Here is a 21625-nt window from a genome sequence, read left to right as displayed (position 1 = left end):
TTGCTTCAAAAAAGAGATTAGACCATCAGGAAAGGAGAGATGAAAAGGGCAGCAAAGGTCTCCAGGAGGAAGCCAAGGACTCCGTTTATTTAGCTAGGAGAGAAGACCAAGCGGAGCCACAGCCTCCAAATGCGACGCAGCAAAGAAAGAGGCAATGAATGAACCTCTGCCTCTACTGCAGATAGGAAGAAAGGCAATAGGCTTAAATTGTAACAAGGGAAATGTTGGCTAAGCAAGAGGAAAGCGTTCCTAACAGCAAGGATAATTAAGCACGGGAAGAGATTGCCTGGGGAGATGTGTAATCTCCACCACTGAAGGTTTAAGAACAGATTAGGCACACATCCATCAAGAATGGCTTAAGTAGAGATGATCCAGACTTCAGGCAGCAGTATGGTCTGGTTGACCTCTTAAGTCTCTCCTTGCCCTCTTTTCTATGATTCCATGACTGGGTTTTTTTTTCCCCCCAAATGTATAAATTTGGATTTTATTCTGCTTGTAAATCTGGAGGGTTTTTCTTGTCGCTATTATACACTTTCCTGCAAGGTATCTCTTGGGATCATCATAACTTATGGCTTATTCATAAGATGACTCGAAAGTACTTCTTCCCTGTGGGGCGGTGTCTGCCACACCACCCTTCTCTTCGCATACAGCCTCCACACGGCCACGGGAAATGCATACAGCAAACATGGACACGCCATCCTTACTCCTTCCCAGCTCTTCCTCACCTCCTCGCACCCTCCTCTGTATCCATCCTGCTCCCTCCTTGGGGAAGACTTATTCTGTCCCTCCCTCCATTAAAACCAACTAACCCAAGCTAGGTTTACTGTGTAAATCTCAGCACATCTCCTTTGGACTAATACCTAAAGTCTGGGTTGCTAAATCCTGAGGTCAACAGGCTTGGACATGGGAGGCCCTGTCGATGATGCCCATCACGAGGTTGCTGGTTAGGCAGTACTCCAGCTCCCCCAGACTCTCCCGGCTATGGCATGGGACCTGTTGTGCATCTGACATCCCTGAGGACGCCTACATAAAAGGCTCTGGCTATGGGAAGTATTTCTGGAGACGTCCTCCTTTACCCTGGTGGAGATGCAGTGTTGTGGAGCAGTCCTTTGGAGAATGAATGGATAAACCCATAATCAAGTAGCAATTACCATTGGTTAAAGCATCCTGAAAGACTCCTGCTTTCCTCTCCTTGACTTCATGGTGCCACCTGGCTGTAAGTCATCTGTCACTCCATGCGAGGGCACATGTGTGTTCTCAGGAGAACCCACAGAAGACTCCAAATGCAACAGCGGGGGAGGGCGACAAATCCAACCCCTAAACTCTGACGTAAAGCACACAACATTCATCTTCCACACTTCTGATCTTGCTCTCCAAGAAGAGAAGTCATGCTCTTGGAGATGCTTTTCAGAGCAGTTCTGACCTTTTACACCGTCCCTATCACTATCCTGGTCTCCACCAGCCCTCTCTTGAAACCTTGCTTGGGATTGGTGCTTTCATCCTTCTCCAGTACACGGCTCTCCTTGACACTCAGAAGATGCTGAGACCTCCTTCCAAGCCAGGACAACTGGTTGGACCCTTCCAGCCCCTCACTGCCAGGGCTTTGGGGCAGCAGCAGTGAACTGCAACCAGTGGTGGCTCCACCGCTGACACCTCTGTGCAATGCTGGAATTGGGCAGTTTGATGGCCACACTGTCAGGCAGCACCTGAAGCATGCGGTTCCCGTGGGATCTCTCCCCTGTGATGGCTCGGCTGTAACACAGCTTTACGGTTGGCCCGAGATGCCTCCGTCCCACTGCAGGTATATGCAGTGTCCTGTCGCCTGGTGATGTATCAGGTTCAATGAGCGGATGGATCTGATTAGATGGGTGATCTATTGTTTTCTGCTGAGCGAGTAATTTCTCTGCTGGGTAATTTATCCCTGGAGTGTGAACGCTGTGTTATTCTCCAGGCTGTGCATTTGTATGGGAACATCACCTATGCATTTGGCCACGGAGTCACTCAGCATTACCAAACTGGTCCTGGTGAAGCGGGGCTACAGCGAGCAAGAACTCATCTCTGGTACCTTTGTGTCCCCAGTGAGTCCCCAGACTCACAAACTCAACTGGAAATGTTGGTTTTGTCCAACTTTGCTTCTGCTCACTTAGGATGGGGAGCCCTGGTTTATCCTGAGGTTCACTCGGGGATTGCTCAGGAACTTCTTGATGCCTCTGCTCTGAGTTTCCAGGGTCTAGGGAAACATCGACCCAAAGCTTTGAATTTGTTGCTGGATTTCCTAGCGAAAAGCAGCAGGTTCCAGAGACATCTGCATCTGCCAGCTTGGCAAGTGTTCCCACGCTCCATCATCACCAGACTCCAAACCAATGCCCTTTTCCCCCAAAATACAGTGGACAACGGGAAGGTGCTCCGAGAGGGAACTAGGAGAACATGGCAGAGAAGAGCAAAACCCACGGGTGACTTCTTACTATGCTCTGGAAAGTTTCCAGGTTTATCACCCAAATGAATCCCTCCTGAGGGAGGACATGCCACCCAGGGCTGGGTGTCACCTGCTCTGGAGCAGAGGCTGCCGCGGGAGGGCTGGTGGCCCCATGGAAGGAGGAGAGGTGGCTGCAGCCCGGCCAAGTGGCACAAGCTGGGACCAGGCTGTGAGCACCACGTCGTGCCGGGGAAAAATCCTTCCTGGTCAATTAGCAGAGTTTGCTCCACTCTAATGCTCAAATTCTTCTAATTTCTGTCAAATCAGGCAGCCCTTTTAAACCTCACTGGAAAACGCTGCGAATGCTAGCCTACATCTGCTAATGAAAAAAAAAATAGCACTGAGGCACGGGATTCTGCGAGCCTCGAGCAAGGACCTGGAGCTGCAGGCGGATTACGACGACAGGTACCCCATTTGATGATAATGGCTGAATTAGCATTTCACTCTCCACCAAAGTCTAAGCTATCTCAACAGGAACAGCTGCTAAACTATTTGCAAAGTTCAAAGAGTACGTATTAATATTTTTTTTTTTTTTTCCTCGAGTCACATTCTTCAGACTCCCATGTAAGCTTCTTAGAAAGGGCCGCGCCAGCTGTTGAAGAACGAAGATTACAACGTCCTGCTAATGCAGCGCTGGAGATATTGAAAGGTATTCTTATTTATTACTGTTATGCACGCACGGCCGCACTGGAAGGGGTTAAAACGGGGAAGAAAACGGCGCTTTGCCGAACAGGTGTCCTTGAGCGGTACCCAAGGACACGGAGATTGCTAATCCTGTATTCCACAGCATGATCAAATCACCAGGCAACAGATATAAATAAAAAAAGGCAGGAAATAAGGAAATTTAGATACAAGTGTGTCAGAGGGAAAATGAAGATTCATTGTGAAGAGGCTGAGAAGAGAAGAAGAAGAAGGAACAAAATGACAAAGGCACAAATGATAAACCAGTAAGAATGAAAGAAAGCGGGGTGGGGGGGGAGAAGCCTCTCTGCGAAATACATGTCTGTGACAGCAGCAGCCAAATCAAAGATGCTCCTAGATTATATGGTTTCTTGCATAATGCGCATTCTGGTTCCCGCGCGGTGTTTGTCTTTCAGCTCCTGCACAGGGAAAAAAAAAACAAACCCCATATCTGAAATGGGACGTGAGCAACCTTTATTTTGCTTGTTTCATCAGGAGGAGAAAGCAAATTTGCTTTGTGGGAGCAGCAGCACCTGCTCAATGGCAAATAAATAGCTACAGCTTTGATATTACAGTGCATATAATCATTAGCAGCACAAATGGCAGAGGATTAACCCTCCGTGTGCCGGCCTGAGCTCACCGGCAAAGGGGCGGCATCTTGGTTCTGCCTCAGAAACGCTCCACGCAATGGCCGTGGGGGGAGCAGGGCTGAGGTTCTGCCTGCCTGGGTGGGGGACAGGACCACACCTCTGAGCCTGAGGCACTGGCAGTGTGGCTACAAGCCATCTGCACTGTGCTTTACTCCTCCTTTCGCCACCGGTAGGGCGGCCACCCCACCCTACATAACTCCTCTGTGCGTGATGGAGCTAGGAGGGAGGGAGGGATGGAGGGATGGAGGGATGGATGGATGGATGGATGGATGGATGGATGGATGGATGGATCTGCAAGCCCAGTGGGGCATGTGCCAGGGGCTGCTGACACGTGGTGGGGGATCACAAGTCCAAAATGGCCTGGCTGAGGTTGGGTTATCGGCCAACTTGCTCTGAACCCCCTCCCTGGTTTCTCCCTGCCTGTCCTCCCTGCTCTTCTCCCACAAGGAAGAGACCAAAACACACCCAGGGCTGGGGAAATGCTGTGCCCGTTGGAAAGTGGAAAATAAGGTTTGTAATCTTCATCTGAAGCAGAAACTAACAGTGGTATAAATGACCGCTTAATAACAGCACGGTGGGGTTGGGGTCTGCACATCAGTCCTCTGGAGATGAGATGCCCCAGCCCCAGCCTGAACATCTTGGGCCAAAATTAACATCCTCCAGCCTCAAATCCACCCTCCTTTCTCATGCCAGAAAGAGCGGAAGCTTTCTTTAACTAAAACCTTGGCCCTAATTGAGCAAGAACGTCCAGATTTGGCTCTTGCTTGTCTACTTTGCCATCGTCGTGTTGGCTTTTCGCTGTGTTGCCTTCTGCACTGCGTTCTGCAGGGAGGATATGAAGATAATCAAAACCACTGTTGTCACTAGAGCTAGGAGCAGCGCATCAGGTGAAATACTTCCCTTTTCCTCCTTTCCATCCCTTTCCATGATGCTCAGCTTGGTGATGAGCTGAACCACAGGCCGGTGCGGCCACATGGCAATCTGGACTCCGAGGTCCCAGTAGGATTTTGGCCAGTGATGGCATCACCATAAAGCTGTCCTGCTCGGTCACCGTCCCCTCCCGAGATGTCCCAAGAGAGTGCTTGGCATGGGCTGCTTGCCTTTACCATGAATGCATGCATCAAGTCCTGCAGGACATCCTAGGCACTTGTTTTCACGCATTAAAGACATTTTGTTAATGTGTTTGGTTTTTTTTTTTAATTCCTTTTTCCTTTTTTCCTTTCCATTGCATTGCCTTATGAATCTAAACAAACTTGACTGGGGATGCTGGCAGGGGAAAGCAAACGGGGACCAAATAAACTCTTTTCCAGCCAAACACTTCAAGAGTGAACGTGCCCCATTGCACAAACCGGCAACGCGGTGCCAGAGCCAAGGATAAATAGCGTCCCTCCAGCCGGAGTCCCGGGCAGGGAGGTAGCTGTCATGGGAGAAAAGTATACAGCTGGAGACAAAGCCAGGAAGTTAATATTTAAGCATTCAGACAAGGAACAAATGACTTAATTAAATCAATTACAGAGGGAGAAATGGAGCCACTTAGAAAGCGTGTGTAAAGAGACGGCAAGGCTGCTACTATCTCATAAAAGAGAAGAAGGGAGAGTTAGCAGGGAAGATAAACGGACTGGTCTAATCCCTGCTGTTAATTAAGAGCCGAGCATTTGCACTGCGCTGAGTCAGGGTCGCACCAGCAATTCCATTATACAAACCACATTCGCAGCCGAGCTCAGTGCCTGATCTACAGAGACATTTGCAACCAGATGGAGCAAGGGAGAGGCAGCATGAGACGTTGGGAGGGATGAAAGCAGGAGAAAGAGGTGACATAAAAGCTTCTCTGTGCTCCTGAACCTCCCACCAATAGCTCCAATAGCCCCAACCCAGCCCCTGCCCTGCATCTTCCTGGGATATTCCTCCCTTCTTCAACATGAGAAATTCCTGCATGATCCCCCAGTGATCCGTCCAAAGAGGAGAAGAGGGAGGATCATGAAAATATCAAAGCAATACTTTGCACAGTAGGAAGACTCCAGATGGATCAGCAAAAGGGCTTTCATCCCAGAAGATGCCTCGCTCGTATTCCTGACTTGGTGCAGGGTGGAAAGCAAGGCTATTTCCTAGCATGACTTCCATTTAAATAACTTTTTTTCCTCCCTCCCCAAAAGTAGGTGCTTCAAATGCTGGCCGTGGACACCCAAGGAGAGACGGAGCCAGGCTGAGGTTGGCAGCCAGGCTCTAGGAGAAGGGCTCACCGCTCATGGGGGGGCTGTCAGTGAAAGCATGTTTGGGTTCAGAGACACATCACATACAGTGGCAGATCTCGCTCTGCCTGATAAAGAGACACACTTGCTACGGAAAGCGTTCCCTGGGGTTTTCTCAATAGGCAACAAGCAATTACAGGCTTTTGTAACTGACTCAGCATCAACAAACCAGCTGAAGCAGGACTCCAGTAGTCTCCGTGTGAAGCAGACTGAAAGTGCTTGACAGCTTTGGGGCAGGAAGGTTTCCTCTGTGAGGCCACTTCAGACATCTCCTTTCTAAGCTTTTAAAGCCTTAACGTTAGATTTCAGGCCAATGATGTAGAGAGTTAATAGTTTTTAGCCGGTTGCCGTCACTCCTTGTAAGTAAATAAGCAAATACAAACCCACCTCTCATCTAAGGCTGTAAAAACCCCATGTCAGGGAAAGGCCATTGATGTGTTTGCAAAGTATGATCTTCTCAAGAATAATTAGTTGCCAGAAAAATTTGCTCTTCCCCATGTAACAACAGAGATTTTTCTAAAAGAGGGGCAGAGGCAGAGCAAACTTAGCGCATCCTTCTGCTGCCCCATCCCTGCCCTGCCTGTGACAGGGGTCAGACCCCGCCTGCCTTGGGACACCTGGGTGGCAAGGACCTGTCTGCAGGGCACCCCAGGGAGGTGTCCAAGGACCAGGTCATGTCGCCGTCGCACCGGCTCGGGGCACACAAACCACTCCAGCATCGCTTCGAGTGGCAGTGGGCACTTCAGCACCGCTCTGGAAAATACCCCCCGTCTCTGGGCACACACTTCAGCCTGGTTAAGCCCCTGGCCATGCTCCTAACGTGCTTGGGGAGACTCTGACGCTCTGTACCATGGAAAAACGTATTTAAACGGTTGGAAGAAAAAAAAAGAAGACATCAGTAACTCACTTGTTTTTGCTCTTCTCCCAAACTGTCCCACATTGATGCAACAATTTTTGATACGTCTCCGAAGGTGGCGTTGGGGTTTTGCCCTTTGATGGCTGCTTGCGTGTCTCTGAAAAACAGGGCGTAGGCTGACACGGGCTTCTGTGGCTCATTGGGATCCTTCTTTTTCTTCTTCTTTTGGCTTTTGGGCTTTTTGCCCAGGTCTGTTGATGGTCTTTTCTCTCCAGTAACCTGCAAAACCAAGAACCTTAGCAGTCAGCTGGGTCTGATGACCCACCTCATCACCAAGAGATGAACCTTAGCAGTCAGCAGTCCCTACGAGTCCCTGCTACAGCTTGTTAGCAAAGGGGACGAGAGAGGGCACGGGTAGAGAAGGGCACCCAGCACAGCAAGGAGGGCAGCGGCCCTGGGGGTCTCTTTGGCTCCCAGGAGCCCCCAGGATCATTGCACAAACTGCCGGTGTGTGCCTGAGCCCGGCTTAGGTGCCTCCTCACAGCCCGGGTCACAGCTTGGGCTCGTCCCTTGCTGCTCCGGTTGTCCCCGCTCCAAAGCTGGGGCTTTCCAGGCACTCATCCTCGGTCACCCCCTTCCACCTCCTCTTCCCCGGCATGACAAGCTCATTCTCTCCTTGATCCTCTTCTGGGACCTCCCCAAACGCCTTGCTTCCCAGCCAGATCCCTTTATCAGTCTATGAATTTTTCCAAAATTGGCTTCCACATGGTTTCTGATTTCCAGACCAATAATCCCCCTTGGCAAGCTGCTTCTGCCTGTCCTCACCCCGATGTGTGCCAGCAGCTCAGCCTCCCTGCTCCTGAGGCAGGAGAGGTGTGAGCACTAGCCAAGGAGCACCACCGTCACAGCATTAGAGAATCATAGAATTTGGGTTGGAAGGGACCTTAGAGATCACTTAGTTCCACGCCACCTGCCCCGTGCAAGGACACCTCCCACCAGACCAGGTTGCTCCAAGCCCCGTCCAACCTGGCCTTGAACCCCTCCAGGGATGGGGCAGCCACAGCTTCTCTGGGCAACCTGTTCACAATGGGGCCATCCAAAATTTGCTTCACCCTGCTAACAGGTATGTACCCCTATCCAGGAAAAATATCAAGGAATTAAACTATTTTAATCTTCCGTATTAAACGCTTTGCGTGCACCGGTCAGTCTTTATGACGAGGCTGGATGACAAGGTCTGGCTGTATCCACCAGCCTGTGGATGGTGGAACTAAGGGGAGCAGGACACAGGCAACAGAAGCTGGACTTTTTGCCTGCTCAGTACGAGACACTGCCACCAGGCTGGGAAGTAAAACCGCCAGGTGGAAACAGGGGTGCTTCCAGTGAAGGCAGCACAGAAAGAAGAGCCTATGGCTGAGCCTCCACCATGATGCCCTGGGCGGCGTGTTGAATACATGGGACCGCTGAGGCCTCTGTGTGATGGTGTGCAAAGGGGAAGACCCCTGGAAAGCACTTGGACACACATCAAAGCTCTCAAGGCATTAACTGCGGTCAGTGAAAGCTCGCACTACAGGGAAGCACCATTATCCTTATTTTATAGAGGAGGAAAAACTAAATACGCCAGAGGTTAAAGACGGCAGAGAATAAAATCGCTTGCTGCCAGCTGGCTGATCTCTGCATCCCGGAGGGCAAACAGGGTCCCAGCACCTCCTCCTGCAGACCCACCACGCTCCGGCACCGAGTGCTCGGCTACTACCTGACTGCGGCAGCCCCTGCTCTACCAGGAGCACGGGCTAATTACATCACTTAGGAAGTTGCCCAATCTGTCACTTAGAGGTCTAAAAAAAATCAATTGACACAGGTCTAAACACCAAACCGTTGAGAAAACCTTGCCTCCCAGTGAGTGCTGGGAGCAAAAGGCCTTTTCTCCTGATGGATTTGCCGATTACGATTGCGTGCTTGGAAGCGGCGGGATTTAAGAGGCTTCACTCAGGCCAGGCGCGGGGAGGAAAGGGCAGCAGCGCTCCTGTGCTCTGCGCAGCAGCTCTTGACTGGTCATTAAGTTCAGTATCAGCGCAGTGACATTTGTCAAACAGACAGTGACCATTAGTGAATGAGCAGAGAGACCAAAAAAATTGCATTTAATTTAAAATTGCCCAATTGGGCTTGAATGGGAGGCCTGGAGGTGAAAGGCCAGCTTATTAGGAGAAAAAAAAAAATGCATGACAGGGCTTCAGCCCATTAGCAAGTGAGATGATATTTTAACTAACTGTAATCCTGTTTGATTCACTAAAGTGCTGCAGAGGGGGAGCTGCTCTCCTCGCAGCCGTTGACCAAGTGAAGGAGCCGGCAACTGGCACAATCCAACCCTGGCCACGACGATGGTTTTAGAGTCAGTCTTGCTTAGGCAGCACCAAAGAGTAAATGGTATTTATGGAAAACAGACGCTGCCAGAGGGGAGCAGAGCAGATCAGGACTTTGCCTGGTTTTGCTGGGGTTTACCAGGTGTGATGCAGCACAGGATGAGCCAACAGTCCAGCCCTGGGCTGCGGGAGATGCTTGAACAACCTAAGCCATGTTCATGGCTAAAGGCAAACCCCGTCGAGCCAGCGCCTCACTGCGCCAGAGCAACCATATCCCCCAAGGGCTGAGACATGGGTGAAGGCCATGTGGCGGGATGAAGCGTATGGCCACCAGGTGCGTTTAACCAGAAGGTACGTTCAACACCAGATGTGGACTGGGGCAATTCACCGGTGACAGATGTGAACCTATAAACTGGTAGCTTGGTGCCTTCTTAGATGTTGAACCCATGAAGAGCAGGAACTTCATGGACGCCATGATTTTAATAACCATGGAGAGAGATCGCTAATCCAACTGGAATCTGGACTACAACTACCTCTCCCTCCAATGCACGTGTACATCCCCCCCAAAGCAATAAATGCATCAGTGAGGCTGGGAGACATCCTCAAATCACAAGCTCCCTGGATCTAAGGACCTACTGGACCTGAACCACCCACTGGTGTCAGACCCATTTCTTTAACGTGTGACCTTCTCAGTTACAAGATTAATTTCTGCTTGTTAGACATTGCTTTGATTTGTTGCAGAAAGGCCCTTAATGGCCATAGGAAAAATGACCGATGGGTGAATACAGCAGCTGGGCAGATAGAGAAAACAAACAGAAACCTGCAGGCCACAGCGCGGTTCTGCTGCTTTCTTTACACTTATGATCTCCTTCCTCCATCAAATACACCATTCCTGTTCCACCTGTCTTGCTGGGTAGTTTATGGGGCAGAAAAACGAGGGGGCGTGCCTTTAGGGATAGGAAAAATTCAAATCTCTGCCAGTTGTCATAGTTTGGACATCTCCAAATCCTTCCTACCCCCACAGGCATCACTGGCTCGATGAGAACAGAAGATCCAACCCCAAAGCCACGTCCTCCCCAGTGACTCCTGCGGCCCCGACTGGCTGGGAGGAAAGCTGGGTGATGCTGAAAGAGGCAGAGTAAGAGAATCTGGCGTGTAACTAAGCTGAAACTCATTTTCCACTAACGTGAAAGATTTTAGCTCTTGCTGGAATTAATTGCCTGGAGCTGTGTGACGTGGGCTCTGGGAGGTGGCAGACCGTGGGGTCCAGCAGCACAACCCATCCCACAGTGTCCCCCAAATGTGGAATAGCAAAGTTTGAGAAACGCCATCTATTTTCAATCAGGTGTATCCCTTCTTTTTAAAGTTCTATTCCACTGAAGCTCAGTTTTCGCACCCACATGCGCACTCTGCTTTGGAATGTCCTGATCTGAAGTGAAAACTGCCAAAGGATGAAAAATTACAGGACTGATGGGAATACATTTGTCTAGATTTCACAGAATCATGGAATCATTTAGGTTGGAAAAGACCTTTAAGATTTCCATGGAAAGGGAAAGGCTTTTGCTCAGTCCTAGTGGTTTCCTACTTTTCTGGTCTCTGCATTCAAATCCTGTCACAGCCATCTATTTTTAGGGGACAAAGTTGCAATACCAGTGCTTCTGCCGTCAACCTCGGATCAGCACCTTCCAGGAGAAGGTTTTCCACAAAAGACTTTGATTAAAGTCCGCAGGGAGCCCAGTGTTTGACCTGCAGGCATGGAGACCCACCGGGTGTTGAGGCGGCGACCCTGCAATTGCTGCAATTTGTCCTCGGTAAATAACAGACGGGAGACGCGCAGAACGCAGCATGTCTTGTTGGCTTTGTCAGTGCGTTTTGAGAAAGATAGGCAACAACCCAGATGTTCCCAAAACCCTAGGAAGTCCTTGGGTTTCTGGATGCCGTGCTCGCCAGTTGTTCTGGCTGTAGGGGCAGACTCTGTGCCACAAAGACATTGCTGACTACCTAACACACTGCCCGGGCCAACTAAAAGGCAGAACACTCTTTCTCTTTTGATTTCTGATTTTTCTTTCCATAGCAAGCCATGTCTGGTGAGCTCAGTTAAATCCCACCCTGCGTTATTGTCCTTCCCTGTTTTAGTCTCCTGTATACCTGCCACCAGAAATCTGATTTTGCACCCAAGCATTTGCAGAACCTTAGCCCTGAGCCTGCTTTGCTCATCAAAACCCTCAGAGGAGGAAACTTCACAGCTTGATCACAGAATAACAGACTGGCAGGGGTTGGAAGGGACCTCTGGAGATCATCCCGTCCAACCCCCTGCCAGAGCAGGGTCACCCAGAGCAGGTGGCACAGGAACGCCTCCAGGCGGGGTTGGAATGTCTCCAGAGACAGAGACTCCACCACCTCTCTGGGCAGCCTGTGCCAGGGCTGTGCCACCCTCAAAGTCAAGAAGTTCCTCCTCATGTTTAGGTGGAACTTCCTATGCTCAAGTTTGTGCCCGTTACCTCTTGTCCTGTCCCTGGGCACCACTGAAAAGAGCCTGGCCCCATCCTCCTGACACCCACCCTTTCAGTATTTATAAGCATTGATAAAAGATCCCCCCTCAGCCGTCTTTTTTCCAGACTGAAAAGACCCAAATCCCTCATAGACCTCGTAAACCATGGAGAGAAAAGCCCAAGTCTCATTGCCAAACCTTTTGCATGCACAACCCAAGCATGTGCGCGAGCCTTCCATGCTGGACCTCACCCTAGGCTGGAAACGATCTCCCCATCCTTGGGAAAGTCTCACACTGTATATATATTAAAAAAAAAAAAAAAAAAAGACCAAAAATCTGTGCTCTTATTTAGCACAATTTATCCCTCACTGAAAAGCATCATCGGCTGTTTTCTCGCTGTCTGTTAAAACAGGCGTGACTGCACGTACCTTGTAATGTGACTCTGTCTCCTCTTCCTGAGTAGAACTGGAGGGAGATGGTGTAGCAGACTTACTTCCCGGGGGCGAGGGGGAACCGTGGGTAACACCGCTCCGCATCCCCATCTGCGAAATCAGCTGAGACTGGCTGAGAGCGCTCATGGGGCCGGCTAACATCCCGGGGCGATTGATCAGGGGCACTTGACGGTTGGACTCATAGGACGTGGCATCTGAGTGGACCATCTCCTGGATCTGAGTTAGGAGAATATCACTTTGTAATTAAAAAAGGTACTTATATATTTATCATACTGTCAAATCACTTTACGGTGAATTCTTATCGACTGATTTAAAATTATTCTACGCAGCTGGTGAAGTCTTCCTCGTGCCCCCTTCCAAACATGCCGAGAGCAAGAAATGAGCACCACGCGCCCGGGGGCTCTGCTCCTGCCATCTCCCTGCCCACGGGGACTACGGAGAGGTGCTAATTTGTCTTTGTGCATCTGCCCGTGTGTCCAGGAGGTGCCCCTGCCTGCCTCAGGGACCAGAAGCGATGTGTGTGTGCGCACGCGTAAGAGACGAGAGGGGTGACTACCTGATACAGTTGTCCCCCCCCCTAAAAAAGAGTTTCCTAACACTTACTTATCTGTTCTCATAACACAAGGAGACATCTGATGGGACTGAAAGGCGACTAAAGACACATGGCTGCAGGGACGCACGGGCACGGCACAGGCCATTGGCACATGCGCTGCCTCCGGAGGCTGCTGAGCCCGACAGCCTTGAGAGATTCGAAAGAGAAATGGAACATATATATATATATATATATGGGTAACAAGAAATGTTGAATGCTATATTAGGCAAAATAAAAATATCTTACGGAGCGTATATCCCCCTATGTCGTGGCATAAACCAAAGTTCAAGTGGTTGGGTCAGGCGGGGGCAGCAACAACCCCCTGTCCTGTCCTCGGAGGGAAGATGAGATAAAATGAGGGGGGGACAAACCTCGCCATGTTGTAGGTGCATGGAGGGCTTTGGGGCTGCCCTGCTGTCTGCTGAGCCAAGACCTCAGTTCCAGTTTGTACCATTTTCCCTGAAAACCCCATTTTCACCCCAGGATCCATCCCTGCCCGGCCAGCCCCCAGCGGCAGGGCTCAGCCTCATCCAGCCACGGAGGAAGCCAGCGGGAGGGAGAGCAAGCTCTGCCTGGATCGTTCTCCAGACTTTTTCCCTTTTATATTAATCTGATTAATGTTAACATGAGTTTAAAGACCCAGGCTTTATTTATTAACAATCTTCATTTCCGATAAGCCCGCTGAGGTGCAGTCTCTCATTACCAGGGGAGGCTTGCCAACTCCATTAGCAGGACATACAGAAAGCAACCCCGGGAAGACCTGCAAGGGCTCAGTAGGCTTCAGAAGAAATAAATCCAAATGCAAAACCAGATTTAGTCCTGCAGGTCAGGAATCAAGAGCTTTATGCAACACCCGACAGCACGTTCTGCTCTCTTTCGGATTCTCCATCAGTAGAGGAGTGTGTGTCAGGGGAACAGATTTTCCTAGATCTGCCCTTTTTCTGTTTTAATTACAAAGTGTGGGAATTTAACTCACAGGAAGAAAACCTTCCAGTACCTAAAGGGGGCCTACAGGAAAGATGGGGAGGGACACTTGATCAGGGAGGGGAGACATAGGATGAGGGGTAATGGTTTTAAACTGAAAGAGGGGAGATTTAGATGAGATCTCAGGAAGAAATTCTGTGCTGTGAGGGTGCTGAGCCCCTGGCCCAGGTTGCCCAGAGAAGCTGTGGCTGCCCCATCCCTGGAGGGGTTCAAGGCCAGGTTGGACGGGGCTTGGAGCAACCTGGTCTGGTGGGAGGTGTCCCTGCCCAGGGCAGAGGGGTTGGAACGAAATGGTCTTTGAGGTCCCTTCCAACCCGGACCATTCCATGATTCTATGATTTCAACAGCACGAGGAGTCCGACCGAGGCTGACTTAGAGACCAGGCTGAATGGTGGTTGCAAGGAACCACCAGCTTTGCTCCATCGCGGAGCTGAGAAAACTCCCTGCTGCCTGAACTATGGACAAGTTTTATGTGCCCCAAATCCCTGCCTTATTGCAGCAGTTTGGCTTCTGCATGGGAAATCCTGGCCAAAAAGACATCGAGGATGCGCACGCCGCAGCCAAGCAAGGTGGGGACGGACAACGGGCTTGGAAAGCGCAGGAGGCAGCGGAGAGGCAATTTTTCCATTTACAATTAAATTTGTAAACATCTTGGGAATGGGCAGGGGTGAGACGGGCAGCAATGGGGAGCCTGCAAAGTGGGGAGACAGCTCAGCACCTGTCTGCTGTGCGAGGGGTAAACTTCCCAAATTCCAGTGGAAAAGGTACATTTGTCTGGGATTTTGTCAGCTTAATCCAGACCTTTCATGTTAGAGAAGATCTGCCAGCTGCTAAGGAAAAGAATAATTTATTGTCCTTATTTTAAATTTAAATGAAGAAAAAGTTTAGAAGACGGGTGGTTTAGAAATGGGGAAGGCTATGAAACGTGGCTTAAAAAGTTTTAAAATTTAAAATAGCTCATTCACGTTTGCAGCCATGGCAGTCTCTTGGGTAAATACTGTATTAAGACAATTTTTTTTGAAACTTTTATTATGTGGCCAATAGACCACAACAGCTCCGTTTATCCATTAAATATGTAATCATACACTTTTTCTTTACAGTGCGTGTTATTTATGCATCAGAGCAGAACAAGTCCAGAAGTGCAATTATGGATATGGGACACGTGCTGCAAATGCTTATGAAAATTTGTAGGAAAAACCAGAAACCTGAGCCCTGGCTCCGAGAATCCATGCAGGAGCCTCCTGCTGACAGCAACCCAACCACAGCCCTCTCGTAACAAGCAGAGACACAACAATTTTCCTGGGACATCCTCCCCCCAAGGACATCTTAGCCCAGAAGCCTCTTCCCAAGCAGCTGCCTATTTCTTTACATCATTAAAAATCGGTGGTTTTACTTAAAACCTTTGCTGAATATTGCTGGTTCTGACTCCCGCCCTCCCTCTTCCATGTCTCCATCTCTTCCCACCCTGGCCAGGAGGTTTTGCAGAAGGACACATTAGACTGTGGTCCCCACATGCGACCCTGCTGGCTGATACCTGGAGGAACAGGATCTGGCCCCATCTTTTGCCACTCACTAAATTTCTCACCATTTCCCTTTTTTTAAAAAAAAAAATAAAAAAAATGCAGTTTTGGAAGAACGTGCCAGGTTGCCACCTCCCCACAGCCCCTGCCCACAGCTCCCGATGTCCTCAGGACCGGAGAGGACGAGTGGTGGAAAAGCCATTTGTCGTCTCCAAATATAAAATGTTTGGGGTGAAAATGAAGGCGAGCGGCTGGTGTGCAGCCCCAGCGCTTCTTCTGGGGGCCTTGGGGCAACAATGGCCTTTGCTCCAGCTGGGGAAAGGGTCAGTCCTGCTTTCTGCTGTGAGACCCTGCCAACACAGAGCTATTTTAGTTGTGCACCCAAAGTAGCGACTAACCCCCCCAAGAAAGTACCAAGGAAAGAGAAACCCAGGAGCAGGATTCAGAGATGCTCCCCTGCAGCGAACCGCCTAATTAGGCAAAGTAAATGATGAATGAAATCCCAACGATGGCAAACCAAAGCGAGAGAAGGTAACGAATGTGACGTTTTCCCCCTGCAAAAGCAAACAACCTCTTCTCCCACGGCACACCATTCCCATGGAATGCGACCCCTGCCGCGGGCTCGCTGGGGCTGTACCCCTGCCTTTCCCCTCTGCCAAGCATTCGGCATCTCCACGGAGCCCAACAGAAGCACACGCGTAATTAAATAACCGCCCTGCAAACGTGATTATCTCCATCACTAGGAGGGGCGGCTCCGAGAGCCAGGTCCGATCCTGTCTCCATCCCGATGGCTACAAAGGGCTCAGGACGCATTTGCAGCCTCTGCTGAAAAGATGTTTTGCATCTCAGAGGAAACATGAGTGAAATGTGATGTAGTCACAGCTCAAGTAATTAAGTGCATCTTACTTAGCAGATTCCCAAAGGCTGTGCTAACTCCAAGACAGCTTCTTTTCTTCCGTAATATTTCAATTTTTTTGATGAATATGCATATCAAGCCTATAAACGCTCCAGCTAATCCTAAGAAGGGGAGAAAAATAGGCTGACAAACGGCATATGGTCCGCGCTCCTTGTTTCTGGGGAGAAGGGTAATCCAGTGCCAGTGACAAAATGCCGCGAGGAAGAGCCTGGCTGGGGACCTGGGTGCTCTGGAAGCAAAGATCAGGGAATCAGAGGATGGTTTGGGTTGGAAGGGACCTTTAGAGGGGCGATGCCCCTGGGCTGGAGCTGTGCCATCTGACTGCTATCGCTGGTCTTTGCCATCATCTCTTACACATCCCGCTTTATCTCGGGGGGCTGTGGTGCAGCGGGGGTCAGCCAACGCCATTACGGCAAGCTCCAGCCAAATTTCTTCCTTTCCTGCTGGGTAACATCTGCGCGCTCTTCGGCACAGATCCCACCCGGGATCGCAGCCCAGCCATGGATGCAGCAAGGGCAAAACACGCTGTGGGGGAATAACACAGAACCTCTGAATTTGTGCTTCTGCCACCAAAACATGGTGATGCCTTCAAAGTGTGGCTGAGACCAAGGAAAGCGGGAAGAGGAGGAGAAAAATCCTACGCAAAGCAAAGGTAGAAGGTGGTTACGGGGGTGGGACCTGCCTCAAGGCTTCAGTTGGGAATTAGGAATTTGGAGGAGAGGACGTTCAACAACAGCAACCACCCCTGCCTGAGGCTGGGACCAGAGCCCCAGGTCTGCTGGCTAGTGTCGTAGCCCTTACTGCTGGAAACAGCTGCCTTTTACATATGAATTTTGGGGGGCAGTTAACTTGAAGCTCCACTTGACACGTTTTGAAACATTATCTTGGTGAGACACTGGCCCAGGTTGCCCAGAGGGGCGGTGGATGCCCCATCCTTGGAAACATTCCAGGTCAGGTTGGATGGGGCTCTGAGCCACCTAATCTAGTTGGAGATGTCCCTGCTCATTGTAGGGGGGTTGGACTAGATGGCCTTTAAAGGTCCCTGCCAACCCAAACCATTCTATGATTCTATGGTTATTGTGGACTTGTCCAGCAAAGGTATCCATGAGGGTCCCAAATCCAGTCACTCCCACTCCCAGGGAGTGCCACCCAGGCAGGAGTCCTGCTTCAATGGTCCCTTCCAACCCAAACCATTTCATGACCCTGTGACTGCCAACTTTCCTGGGGTGGATTCACATGGGTGTGATGAGCAGACCTGCTGGAGCCTTCCCTGGCCAGGGTCTTCCTCCCTGGGCAAGGGAAGTAGCTATTCCAGGGGCGGCTACAAGGCCCACTGGCGGCACAGCCTACCTCTCCTTAGGTTTGTTCCCGAGCAGAAGCCATTACAATCACAATCAACCAGGGAGAGAAATTATCTGCTGAACAGCTTTGAAGCAAAGTTTTCCCAGCAGGCTTTTTCTGTATTGAAGTTTAAATGTAAACCCATCACCATAGCTGAAATGCTTAAAGATGATTTACTTAAAAAAGAGAGAGAGCAGGAGAGAGAGAAGCTGATAAGAAAATATATCCCCAATTACCACCCCTCCTCTTCCCGATTTGTAACTGCTCCTAATAAACTTTCATGGTCTATGTAAAATGCTTTAGCGCAGTGACAAATTTCTGCTGGAATTTGAGATGTCTTGTTCAGAGTAATAGCTATCTCACGCAGGTGCCCAGCTGCTATTGTAAAATCAGTAAGCATTTAATTGAAACAAATGACTATAATAATAGTACATTATCCCTGCAGGCTCATAGCCATAACAGTTTTAATTATTGAGTTAAGAGTCAAACTAATTTATCCTTTAAAGTAACAGCCACATCTTTGGTTCCACCGATCATCCTATTACGAATACGAGGGGAACAGTAAGAAAGGATTTAAAAAGGAAGCAATTTATTTTTGGAGGGGCGGGGGCCATTCGTCATATGGCAGAGGCTTTATGCAGTGGGATTCCCAGCCGTGGTTGTCACCCCCTTGGGACAAGCCTCCCGCCTGGATGCTCCTGGTCCTCAGAGGGACCAAGCACCCCCCTGCCAGCTCCTGGGGACCTGTGACCCCACCAGGCTGCCACGGGGTGACTTTGCTGGCAGCAGCACTGGAGCTCATGGGAACCAGTGGTGCCAGCATCGCGGGTTTGGGCACATGGAAATTTTTTGGAACTATATTGTATTTGCAGGTTTTTTTTTATCAAGCAGTGAAAAACAGGTTTTACAGACTCAAGTTTGCAAACGTGATTCGAAGGAGCATCTCTGAATTCAGAGCCAGGCAGCAAAGAGAGTCACAGAATCCCAGACTGGCAGGGGTTGGAAGGGCCCTCTGGAGATCATCCCGTCCAACCCCCTGCCAGAGCAGGGTCACCCACAGCAGGTGGCACAGGAACGTGTCCAGGCGGGTTTGGAATGTCTCCAGAGACGGAGACTCCACCACCTCTCTGGGCACCCTGTGCCAGGGCTCTGCCACCCTCAAAGGAAAGAAGTTCCTCCTCATGTTTGGATGGAATGTCCTATGTTCAAGTTTGTGCCCATTACGTCTTGTCTTGTCCCTGGGCCCCACTGAAAAAAGACTGGCCCCATCCACCTGACACCCACTCTTTAAGCATTGAGAAGATCCCCCCTCAAGCTTCTCTTCTCCAGACCAAAAAGACCTAAGTGCCTCAGCCTTTCTTCATAAGAGAGACGTTCCAGTCCCCTCAGCATCTTGGTAGCCCTTTGCTGTCCCCTCTCCAGCAGTTCCCTGTCCTTCTGGAACCAGGGAGCCCAGAACTGGACACAGCACTCCAGGTGCAGCCTCACCAGGGCAGAGTAGAGGGGGAGGATGACCTCCCTCGACCTGCTGGCCACGCTCTTCTTGATGCATCCCAGGATGCATCACCAAAGCCCTTACAGAGGATAATCACACCCCTCCCACTTTGGCCAAAGACGCAGAGCGGTGCTCTGCCCTGTCTCCAAGCTTCCCACCCTGCTCACTGCTCTGGGGGCTTTTTGGACTTCTCCATCAGCCAGCACCCACCCGAAGCACAGCTGTTCCCCACATCTCACACCCCTTTTCCAGAGCCGCCATCTCTAAGGAGAAGAGTCCCCATCTTGAAAGAGTTATTTTGCTCCTGCTGGTGGGACAATATTGGTTCTCCAAACACATATTCATTATTGGTGATCAGTTGAGCAGACCATGCCCAAAAGCTCTGCATCCCTTTCTTCTGCTGCTTCCCTACTCGCTGCGTCATCTACAAACTTCACTGGCAGTTATTTAATGCTTTCTTTGGCAAAAATATGACAAACTCTGGGGAGACAGAGTGACAAGCTGATCCACCAAACCTGTATAACGTTGATTTTGTATTGTTCAACTTTCTCATTATACTTTGTGCTTCCAAGTCAAATGTCTCGCAGATGTCTAAGTATATTATGTTAACACTGTTACCTTTAGCACCCAAACCTGTAATCTCATCAAAAAAGATATCAAGTTAGTTTGACAAGATTTGTTTTCCATCAGCCCATGTTGATTGGCATTAATTATATTACCTTCCCTTAATTCTTTATTAATTGAGGCCTGGATCTGCCACTCCATTATTTTGCCGAGGATTGATGACAGACTGACAGGTCTGTAATTACCTGGGTTGTTCTGTTTCCCTTTTTAAATATTTGCACATTAGCTCTTTTCTAGTCCTCCAGAGCTTCCCCAATATTCCAAGAATTACTAAATACCAGCATTAGCAGCACCGAGAGCTCCTCAGTTGGTTATTTCAGGCCACGCGCAGACGAGCTAGCTCAGCCTGATGACTTAAAGAGGATTTGAGCCGACATATATGAGAAAAGAAAGTTTTACAGTCTGCTTTAAATCCTACGTCATTCGAAATCCCGACCTTTCTAATTAATATTGTCAGTTTCAAATGCAAGGTTTTCGAACAAGAAGCTTCACCGTAAAAGCCATGCAGCTGACCCCGGACAAGGCTCCCAGGGCTTCTCCCAGTTCAGTTGTGTTGATCTCTGTTTCCTCACCTGTGGAGTTTCTTTTTTGGATCTGTTACTACATAAATCGCTCCTTTTCTTTTCCATCCTCAACCACCTCTGCGTGTTTTCCCCCCGCAAAGAGAAGTTCCCTGCAGCTTGCAGCCCCCGGGGCGCCTGGCGGGCAGGGGGAGGCAGAACCGGGGGCTGGTTTTGGAAAGCACCTGCCAGACAAGCTGAATCCATCCCTTTGACAGGCTGCGATCTTGTGTTACGATATCCTGCTATTACGGGGGAAAGAATCCTCCAAACACAATTAAGATTTCATCAGGAAGATAAAGCACTGTAACTTCGGGGTGAGCACGGCGGTGCAAACCAGGATGGAGACTGTGCTTGGCAAACGGGAAATATTTCTCGTTAATATTCTTATCGCTCCTGGTGCTGGAAGGGCACGGCCAAAGGGAACAAACCAAGTCGGTACGGCATGGACGGAATTTTGTTATTTTCCTATGATACAACCCCCCACCATGGTCACCTGCCAATAAGAGGAACTGGCCCAGGTTGCCCAGAGAGGTGGGAGATGCCTCATCTCTGGAAACATTCAAGGTCAGGTTGGACGGGGCTCTGAGCCACCTGATCTAGTTGGAGACGTCCCTGCTCATTGCAGGGGGGTTGGACTAGATGGCCTTTAAAGATCCCTGACAACCCGAACCATTCTATGATTCTATGATTATTGTGGACTTGTACAGCAAAGGTATCCATGAGGGTCCCAAGTCCGGTAACTCCCACGCCCAGGGAGTGCCAACCAGGTAGGAGTCCTGCTTCAATGTGTGCTTCCCTCTCTCTTGGGCTAGTGGAGTTATACAGACTGCAAAAGGTCATGGTGTTCAAGCACCTCGAGATATCAAAAGACAAACCCAAGCCAGCTGGATCTGCAGACCTGTCCTCCATCTCAGCACGGCTGCAGACCTGCACCCCTAGCCAGGATGTTGCTTCTTAAGGAGAAGACCAAAGTATTGTAAGGTCCTGGCTCGTCCTGAGTCCAGAATCCCACCAGCCGTGTGATGATGGAGAAACAACACAGTTGAGATGGGGCCCTGGACTGCACATGGGACGTTTCCTATAGTTGACCTCCCGCAGCTCTGCAGCCGCACCTCACCTGCACTTTGGAGACTCCAGGGCTGACCTGGGCTTCCTTCATGCTCCTCAGCTGCCTCGTCACCATTGGACAGGTGACACTGTCCCTGTACACCAGTGTCACACAGTGCCCCTTTGCGATAAATCCTGCTGCTTGCATTGGAGGTGCTTGGGAATAGCTCAACGGGATGAATACTGCAGGAGAACTGCAGAAGCAACCAAGACCGTGGCAGGACCACTCCTGGGCACGAGGAGCTCAGAGTTCTCCCCTCCTGTAAGA

General features: G+C 50.0%; 1 protein-coding gene across 2 annotated transcripts in view; it reads right to left on the bottom strand.

Annotated features, from left to right (window-relative positions):
• TOX2 (TOX high mobility group box family member 2) overlaps window positions 1-21625 on the bottom strand; it is a 155631-nt gene that overhangs the window by 14398 nt on the left and 119608 nt on the right. For both annotated transcript variants that reach the window (XM_063350259.1, XM_063350260.1), the window contains exons 4-5: window positions 12192-12431; window positions 6964-7191 (exon numbers count right to left, since the gene is read on the bottom strand). In XM_063350259.1, the coding sequence (XP_063206329.1) occupies window positions 6964-7191; window positions 12192-12431 (468 nt within the window). The remainder of the gene's footprint in view (window positions 1-6963; window positions 7192-12191; window positions 12432-21625) is intronic.

Source organism: Chroicocephalus ridibundus, chromosome 12 (genome assembly GCF_963924245.1).
Source record: "Chroicocephalus ridibundus chromosome 12, bChrRid1.1, whole genome shotgun sequence".
Taxonomy (NCBI): Eukaryota; Metazoa; Chordata; class Aves; order Charadriiformes; family Laridae; genus Chroicocephalus; species Chroicocephalus ridibundus.
Note: the sequence above shows the minus strand (reverse complement) of the source record. Positions and strands in the feature narration are given on the sequence as shown.